Raw genomic sequence first — 9,257 nt, forward strand, 5'->3', positions numbered from 1 at the left:
CCCCCCCGTCGCCGCCGCCGCCGCCTCTCCCCCTATCCCCCTGCCTCTCTCTTTCGTTTCAAGTCCCGATCCCCCTCTCTAGGGTTTCGTTTTCGAATCGAAGTCTAGGGTTCCGACTTCGAGTCCTTCGAACTGGTAAGGTGTCCTCTCGCTTTATTTTTTTGCCACTTGAAAGTGTGAATTTTCGATTCTTTTATGTCATCTCAGTGTTGGTTGAAGTATTTAGCTGTCTGTGTCAAAAAGTTTGGATTTTTGATGACGCTGGTTGTAAATTGATGGGAGCTTGATCAGCCTGTAATTGGAGTCGGAGCTGGGCTTCTTGTGTGCTATTAGGATTATTTCTGTTAGTTTGTAGGATATTTAGATCAATATATATAGATAAAATGTTGAGGATGAGTTGATCCTGCTTTAGGAACTACTTCTTCAACTATTAATTTTTTTTTGACTTGGTCTTGTGAAATCGGAGAAGGAATTTGGGTGTTGCGAGCCTACAATTGCTGCTCTCTGTTTCCTTTTCCTTGAATGAACACATTGGTGTGCAATGTGTACGGGTCTCCACTGAGATTTCCAAGGAACTCGAAGTCGATCTCATCATGAATAGGCCCTTGTGAAAAAAGCTGAAATCATGATTATGTATCCTCCTCTGTGACACGCGGAGCACTATGTCAATCTATTGCTATTTGTAAAGCATAAAGGTGAAATGGGCAGGAAACCTTGTAAGATCTCAAGGCTTGGATAGGAAGATGAAATCATGATTTACACTTGTGCTACTTCTCAGCTTGTTCTTTTCGGCTGATGCAAATATTATGTGCAATTAATGAGTGGAGTCTTACTGTTTTACCTGCTTAAATGATGAATCATAGTTTGTTATTAATCTTTTCTAACTTCATTTGAGATAATCCCCTATCATGCTTGCTTATTATGGCTATAAATATTGTCGGTTCTCGCTCGGTATTGAGTAAATTGACTGGAACGCAATGGAGCATTGGACCCAAGTTGAGCGTGACAAAGTGAGTTTTCAGTTTTCTCTCTCTTTTTCTTCTGTACTATTATTTTTCTTCAGTTTAGGATTAGGTAATGATTCAAAAGAGGATCTGTCATTTTTTTGCAGATAACTTAAGATAATCACAGTTTTCTCTTTTTCTTTTTTCTTCTGTACTATTATTTTTTGTTTCTGTTGTGACTGGTTTGTTTTATCAAGTAAGGTTAAGTTTCATTGGTAATCAGGGGTTTGGAATATGCAAGTCTTGGAGTTTGAGAGAATTATATTCCACAGTTCAGGAAAATCTACAGGGATTCTATTTCTACATAAGATGAACATGGGCTTGTGATAACTGAAGGTAATGTGGAGTTTTGGTTGTTATATGTCTGTGGGAAAACCTTAATGATATGCATATGATTTGTTATTATATGACCGTAAATGACCTGTAAAGATCCTGAGCCATTTGGTTGCTTTTGAGCGGTATTGATTGCTAGGGAAATTCAAAGAACCAATGTCGACTGCGGCTCATAGCCTTGTGAATTTCTTCTAGAATAAGCAAAACCCTCATGCCAATGTGGATGCACTTTCAATATCGGAATAAAACTTCTCACTGTATTTTAATCCTTCATATTTTCTTTGTTTCTCAGTTTACGTTTACAACTCAAATGATTTGTTGAATTTTGCTTGAGTTAGCTTATGATATGACTGATACTTGCAAGTAAACTTCTCATTGGTTTTATTTTGCTTATTTGATGTGATCAAAATTTCCATGAAATAAAACCCTATTCGACAAGTGTGTGTTTCCGACTTTTTCACTGTAGAATTCTGGTCTTGGAGCCCACGGTCTTCCTGTTTATTTAGCATTCTTCCTCTATTCTGATCAAATTAGTTAGTAATAGGATATCTGAACGGGATCGACGCATAATCTGATCGCTGTTGATTTACTGGATTCTGCTTTCCATAATCCTTGAATTCGTCACTGACACACTGTTGATTCACTGATACACTGCCAATTGTTGTATGATGCATTCGACTTGGTAGCAGTCAAGTCACATTTGGGAACAAATGGTCCAGTCTTATGCTTTCTAGGGGTTGTTTCTTTACTTGAAATAACCATCATTGTTTAGTAAAACCCCATTTTAGATTCTTTAATTTCTAGTGTAAATATTGATGATTTCTTGTTTATTATGAAGGGGGAATGGTCTTTTCCTATTACAGGCTCTTCCTTGTTTTAGGTGTTTCAAAAACTGAACTATTGTTTGATGTTACAATTTCAAGTAAAACACTTTGTAACTTGGATTTGGATTTGGGAAGTTTGGAAACTTGGATTTGGATAAAAACCCCTTTACCTTTTTACAGGTTTTTATGGGACTTGTAATCCAAATCCAAGTTTCAAGTAAAACACTTCCATAAATTTGAAAATTGTAACAGCGTGTCCATATTCTGTTACTAAGTTTCCTTAGTATTAACCTTTTTACAGGTTTTTATGGGACCAAATTAATTAGCATAAAAACCCCTTTACCAACTAGATATAAAAAGTGGCAACAAGATATAAAATGTTACTAAGTTGTAAAAATGAGGCCGCTTTGGTCGCGAGTTTTGAGCGTGAAATTATTAAGGGATTTTCGCATATATAACCCAGAAACCTTCCATATTTACAAATTTAAACCCCCAGCCCCACCCCCCCCAAAAAAAATGATAATTTAGCAGGCTTTTATGTATCATAGAGCTCTAGGCACAAATCAAACGAACTTACATAAACCAAACCGTGAGTTTCCCTGACCAAATGGCTAAAAGAGGTGAAGCATTGCAGGAAGCAAAATAGAACAAAGAAATTGATTCTGAAAATTATTGCTCAAACAATTCATTGATAACCGAGCAAATGTACACTTGCAAAACAATTCCCTCCATCCAATTCGGCCCATGATTCCTTATCATGGATTTTTTTTTTAATTATTATTCAAACAAGAGGTCCCCGCGACGCGACCTCAAACCAATCTCAAACAAATCATAAGATGGAGCTCATCAATAAAATGAGAACAAACTTGCTTCAACTTCTGTGGGAGAAAAATGAGATCGAACTAGCACGGTGGAAGATCCATTGGAGGCGGCAAAATGGATTGATCAGGCCCATTTCCATTTTCTACAACAAAAGCCATCTTCAGTCCCCACATAGTGTGCAACTCCAAATGACAGTGCATGAACCAAACACCTGATATCAGACATTCAAAATTAAGAAATTTCGAGCAGATCGGAAATGTTACGATTTGAATCGAGTTTTATGTTACTCGCACCTGGATTATCAGCTCTGAACCTTATCGCGGTCCAACCACCTGCAGGAACTCCCACAGTGTTCCTTTCTGGGGGATCGACCAAGTTGAACTTAGCCGGGTCTTTCGCAGGATCGAAATTACCGACTCCCCTCCCCACGACGAAGAAGTTGAACCCGTGGAGATGGAAAGGGTGGGATTCGACGGTGAGAAGATTTGTATCTTGAAGCACGAGCTCGACAGTCGAGTTGAAAGCCAGTTTGCTAAGTCTAGTACCGAGCGAAGTTCCCAAGTTGGCTGTCAGGGGAGCTCCAGTGTAGTTGAATGGTGCGGGTGGCTTGTCGGGGAAGTCCAATTTGAAAACTCCGTTGATGTTGAAGTAATGTGCTTGAAGCAGTCCAATCTTGGGCATCACAAAGGTGACGTTGTTAATGGATGCAGTTAGCTTGGTGCTGTTGAGGCAAGTGGGGCACGGGTCTCTTCCAAGGCCGACAGTGAAGAAGAGATGACGATCGATTGTGAGAGGGACATTAGCAGGGAACTGCGGTGTGTTGAGACTCCGAAGACTGTTAGAATAAGTGTCGACGAATGAAGTGTCATTTTGTGCTGGAAGTTGAGGCAGGACCGGGATGACAGTATCCGGAACGCCTTTGTATTGGAGAATAGCAGTCGCAGTTTTGTTGTCGACAGGGATGGGAGCGTCGTTGAAATCCCTGGCGGCCATGAAGTATCTGCCAGGAGCTTGGTTGGCAGTCACAAGAACGTTTGTGGTCTGACCTGGGGTAATCAGGATAGCACTGGTTGTGAAAGGCTTGCAGTAGACGGCGTCGATCTCCACCACCGTCATGTTATGGCCCGCGATGGCGAAGAAGAGCTCGTCGTTCAGGGCTGCGTTGACGATTCTCAAGAGGTACGTCTTTCCCCATTCGACTTCAGTAACGAAGGTATCTGAAAACAACAGAACAACAAGTAGATATATAGCTTTTAGCTTCACCTTTATGTTTACAATATAGAGAGTGTTTGGGCGAGTTTATTTTTAGAAGCTTTTAGGCTATTTTAGCTTTCGATCGCTTTTGGCTTTTGTGATAAAATATTCTATAAAAAATTGTACGGTAGAATGTTCATTTGCTTTGTCATACTCTGGTTTTTTAAAAGTTAGGGATCCTAACTTTATTAAATGAAACTTAAAAGCTAGATTATTTGGGATGTAACCAAATATATATAAATATGAAAAGGCTGGCTTGTAAGTTTGTACGTTTATCTGAACAGGGGAAAAGAGGGCCAGGCTTTCCATTGATCGTGTGGGCATCAGACATATTAGGTGGCAAACCAAGTGCATTGCCTTGCTTCACCAGCTCTTCAACATCAGAATTCCACCATTCTCCTACACAATATCAAATCAAATATAAGCAAACACATGGAATTTTATTCAAGAACAGTAAACAACTTCTATCGAATGTTTTTTTTTTGCCAGTAAAAACATCCTTTTAGTTCTGCTTTTCTCACCTAGGACCAGCACTGATTCACCATGGGGTTGAGGGAACGGGAAAGGAACTCCTTGCTTTGGCATGATGACGATCGCCCCATGAACCGTCGCTCGCAGCCACAGTATGTGAGCATGCCACCACAACGTCCCTCTCTGCCCTGTAACATTGAAGTCATAGCTGTACGAGTTGCCACTCTGGATCGGACATTGCGTAATGTAGGCTGGACCATCAGCCCATCCATTCCGAAATTGTTTCAGTCCGTGCCTGCATTAATTCATGTTAATTCGAAGAACATACGTCGCTTATTTGGGCTTGTTATAACGAGAGTGAAGATTGATCAAAGTAATTTGACACGGAATTGTTATATACCAATGGATGGAGAGGTTATATTGAGCATGGTTGGTGACATTGACGACAACACGATCTCCCTCTCGGGCATAGATTGTAGGCCCAGGGAACCTCCCGTTGACGGTAACAATTGGTTTAGGGTGAGACAGTCTGCTCACATTCTTCACCACAACCTGATCAGTTTTATAGGGAGGGTTAGCATCCACAATTAATTGAAATAGATGGGACTTTCCCCCCCAAAAAAAGGCATCGATCCACTCACATCGAATTGGTACTTCTTAATGGCAGCTTCAGCTGCAAATGAAGATATCATTGTAACAACAGAAGCAAACAGGAGGCATGAAAATAAAGAAAAGGCCATTTTCTTGCCTCAGGAGTAGATAAAGTTGAATGTTTGTGTTCATGAGATTAGAGGACAAACTGATTCTTCTTATATACGTGCTGTACATTAGTTTGTTAGTATTGGTGAGCTTGCACTTTTGTTGAATGTGCAAGGGTTGCATACTGATGCTTGGAAGCAAACGTGGATTGAGACATTAATTCTAGGGGAGAATATAATAATATTTATTAACCATGGAAGAAAGAATGTACTTGAAAGGCATGTTAGGCTAAGCTTAACAAGCATGAGGAGGGGCTTTTTCTTTAAGATGAAGGAAAAGTTTATCGGTACTCATAAACACCATTATTCATTTCATATTAATTGAGAATTAATGTACCCTTTTCCTCAACAACAACCACCGCGGAGTCTGTATAAGAGCAGAGGGGAAGTTTTTTGGGTAGTTGTTGATAGGTCACTTACTGACCTACCCCTTAGCAGTTGTTTGTATATAAAGTCTGTTTCATTCAACATTTGCATAGATCATGCAAAGTTTTTGGTTAATTACAGGGAACCTGCACTTGTCGTCATTAGTTTTTACCATGTCGATCCTACAAAGAATCATGTCAGCAATTTCGCAGATTGACTGAGATCTAAGCAGCTTCTTCACATCATTAGTTTTTACCATAACTTTTTTTCTTTTACTTTGTCGTCATTAGTCACAGAAAAAACTTTCTTTCTTGTACCACTTCGCTGTGCACGCCTCACTTTGAACATTCACTTGTAAAGAACATTCAGGCAAACTCAAGCAACAAGAGAAACATATCTCACAAAGTAAAATTTTCTAGTCTAATATTGTGACTCGTACACAACAACAAATGGATCTTCTACCTTCAAAGAAATTTAATAGAAGAAAACGAATCGCCATTACTGAGGATTACTTGTTAGTCCATAGCTAGCTAAAAATGCCTGGAAAAAATATCTTATAATTTATTTTAGGAGATCTAATCCATTCTTGATCCTTTGGACCGATGATAGCTGATATATTTAAGAAGGGCGCAGCCTCAGATTTCGAAAGCTTATGAGACCATTTGACTCTTCTTGTGACATTTGCGCCGTGTCCATAGCACTTTCGCTGCCCATAATATGTTGTCCTGTGTATGTTAGAAAAAATTAGTAATAAATGAACAATTTTCGCTCGAAAAGAAAATTTCAAAATGTGACATATGTTAACATAATCTTCTTGCACAGTTTCAGATTAAAGATGAGCAAACGATCTTTCCATCTAAAGATCGTAATGATGGTTCCTGGAGCTCGTCAATATGTACATATATCTAGCTTTGATTTCTGAACACAACTTTTCAGGTAAGACTTCTCATATCTGTTGAATATAGGCAGTCCGCAAATTCAGGTTGCATTATAATCCTATCCCATATATGCAGGTTAAATAATATTCTCATACATGTTTCTAACAAAACCTAGCTAATTTGATATTCTGGATGGAAGTACATAGTTCACTAGGCATTTAAAGAAAATGATTTTCAAGATAACACACCTTCCAACTCAAGATGCATGATAGCTACGCATAAAGATTGTAGTGAGCATAAATTAATACCATTTCCTAGGAGGTACACCGGGCCAGTCCCTCCAACCTTCTGGCAGAACTACACTGCTCATGTAGCTATACGCAAACACCACTCTCGAGTAAGACCCCCACGGCCTTCCCAAAATTGCTCTTCCACCTTTAGTTCCGGTGATTTTACAGTGTCTGAAGATGAAGTAAGTATCTTCTGTCGGCATCTTTCTCCTATGTGCTGTAATTGCTCCTCCATACGTTGAGGTTGAGTGCAGGGCGCAGTTCTACGTTGACAACCATAAAATTTTAAAAATTATTCTTTCAATTAATAGTCCAGTCAAAAATATCAAACGAGACTAACTCGTGCATGCATACCTGAAAGAGAGACTTGCCATTTCCACAGATGAAATCGGTGGCTCCTTCAATGTAGCATTTCCAGTAATAATGCTTTCCAGAGTCGTCAAGGACTGTGTCCTGGATTCCAAGGAATCTGCAGCTGAAAAAGGCGACTCTATCGCCACTTACTCTCACCGCAATTGCTCCTTCTCTTGTTAAATTATATTCATTCTGCAATTTTTTTTTTTTGTATTAGCACTTAATTGACGAAATAAAAACACCCAAAGTTATTAATAAGTAGATCGAGCTAGTCAGGGACACATATATGTACATAGACAAGTTTTGCACTTTGTTATGCACACTCTCGATATAGCTAGGAAATATCTCTAGTCACCCAATATCATTTGCATGCCTAGAGTAGAGAGAACAGTCGAGCATTTAACATCGATCAATACCTAATAAAAGTTGCAACAAGATAACTGCTTTCATTTACTTGTTTCACGCATGAGCTGGGCAAGTTAGTGAGTAGGAGGAATTAATTTAGTACCTGAACTGTAAGTTGTTTTACCACAACATCTGACGCTTGTATGAAGAGAGTTGTCTTGTCTGCAGCTTTCCAACGCCCGTCCCATCTTATGATGGTTGACTTCGTATGTTCGCCTTTCAAAGTTATGAATGGTTTGTCCTCCGGAATAACAACATTCTCTCTGAAAGATTCATAAGTTAATGTAAGATGTACGATACGAGACAGAATTAACAGGCCGGGAAGACACAATTTTCTTTAATAAAGAAGCTAAAAGTGGATTATATATGCTCAATTAGTGCATCACACAAAATTAAGATGCATCTAACATCAGCATCGTATAAGAATCAATACATAATTCTAAGATAATAACGAGGAGGAAAATATGTTGCATAATAAACTTCCTCATCTTTCATCGATTCTTTTTTCCAATTAATATTTGGTGAAGGTATATATATCCATCTAATTCAATTTGAAGGAGCAAAATAGATATAGAGGGGGGGCATGCATACTCGTAAACTCCAGGTTTAATGGAAATGAGGACATGTACTGAGTTGTTCGAAGGCACAACGTCGATGGCGTCTTGAATCTTCATGAAGTTTCCACGTCCTAATTTATCGACCGTGATAAGCACACCGGTAGAAGATTTCAACGATCCAGCTGTGATCATGAATGAAGCCATGGCCAATGCAACCATGAAACTACTGCAAAATAATATTGTGGATGCCATTAATTAAGAAAGTAGGAATTGCTAGCGCAAGCCAGAGTGAGGGATCATAAACTCTGAAAGTATATGCATGCTGCAGTTATTTATTATCTGGCAGTAGCCAAGTAATTTGGATAGAGTCAAATTAGTGGCGGGTAATTTGGTAGAAAGTGTATTTAACAGATTCAGGTGGAATGGAGCAGGAAATATTCTGCCTTATCAATATTACATGAGGTTAATCTTAATTTGTGATCCGCGCTGATGAATAATATAGTACCGTCATCCTTGTAGTCTTGATTTCAAAATCCCAAGAATATTATGGAGGAATCAATACTCTTTATTGAAAGAAAAGAAAAAAAAAAAGCTAAATAGAGATATATATATACATACACATATTTTCAATATACTCTTCTTGTTTAGTGAAACGATGAGGGTGTTTGTCACACTGCTGCTGATCAGTTCTTTTATGTTTGACATTATGCCCCCAAAATATACACCCAGAATATCACACCCAGAATCTTAATTTTCAGTTGTTTTAAATGAGACCATCTACCTGTCCATCAAAGAAAATTAAAAAAAAAAAAAAACAATGATCATCTACCTCGTACTGACTACAGTATTACAACTAGTTTTGCCCCCTCAATGAGAATTTTATTGTATCTATTATAATTTCTTATAGAGTTATAGAGTAAAAACTATATTGTAACATTCTA

General features: G+C 38.6%; 2 protein-coding genes across 2 annotated transcripts; both read right to left on the reverse strand.

Moving 5' to 3' along the window:
• On the reverse strand, window positions 2,873-5,496 carry LOC109827397 (laccase-11-like). Its single transcript, XM_020394437.1, has 6 exons — window positions 5,350-5,496; window positions 5,109-5,260; window positions 4,759-5,003; window positions 4,508-4,636; window positions 3,277-4,200; window positions 2,873-3,194 (listed from the first exon to the last, which is right to left on the reverse strand). Exons 1-6 carry the CDS (start codon window positions 5,446-5,448, stop codon window positions 3,064-3,066), a joined length of 1,680 nt encoding a protein of 559 aa, XP_020250026.1. The 5' UTR covers window positions 5,449-5,496; the 3' UTR covers window positions 2,873-3,063.
• On the reverse strand, window positions 6,171-8,703 carry LOC109844667 (putative pectinesterase 11). Its single transcript, XM_020413785.1, has 5 exons — window positions 8,351-8,703; window positions 7,863-8,022; window positions 7,355-7,546; window positions 7,019-7,263; window positions 6,171-6,557 (listed from the first exon to the last, which is right to left on the reverse strand). The coding sequence occupies exons 1-5, from the start codon at window positions 8,566-8,568 to the stop codon at window positions 6,359-6,361; spliced, it is 1,014 nt and encodes a 337-aa protein (XP_020269374.1). The 5' UTR covers window positions 8,569-8,703; the 3' UTR covers window positions 6,171-6,358.

This window comes from Asparagus officinalis, chromosome 1 (genome assembly GCF_001876935.1).
Source record: "Asparagus officinalis chromosome 1, Aspof.V1, whole genome shotgun sequence".
NCBI lineage: Eukaryota > Viridiplantae > Streptophyta > Magnoliopsida > Asparagales > Asparagaceae > Asparagus > Asparagus officinalis.

What these genes read in the sequence shown, in the direction of transcription:
- LOC109844667 (XM_020413785.1), bottom strand. Translation starts at nt 8,568, where the DNA reads ATGGCATCCACAATATTATTTTGCAGTAGTTTCATGGTTGCATTGGCC. An exon ending in ATGGCAAGTCTCTCTTTCAG is followed by an intron (nt 7,264 to 7,354) that starts GTATGCATGCAC and finishes TTGTCAACGTAG; the next exon opens with AACTGCGCCCTGCACTCAAC. An exon ending in GGTGTACCTCCTAGGAAATG is followed by an intron (nt 6,558 to 7,018) that starts GTATTAATTTAT and finishes TAACATACACAG; the next exon opens with GACAACATATTATGGGCAGC.
- LOC109827397 (XM_020394437.1), bottom strand. Translation starts at nt 5,448, where the DNA reads ATGGCCTTTTCTTTATTTTCATGCCTCCTGTTTGCTTCTGTTGTTACA. An exon ending in TTTCCCCTGTTCAGATAAAC is followed by an intron (nt 4,201 to 4,507) that starts GTACAAACTTAC and finishes TGTTGTTTTCAG; the next exon opens with ATACCTTCGTTACTGAAGTC. An exon ending in GTTCAGAGCTGATAATCCAG is followed by an intron (nt 3,195 to 3,276) that starts GTGCGAGTAACA and finishes GTCTGATATCAG; the next exon opens with GTGTTTGGTTCATGCACTGT.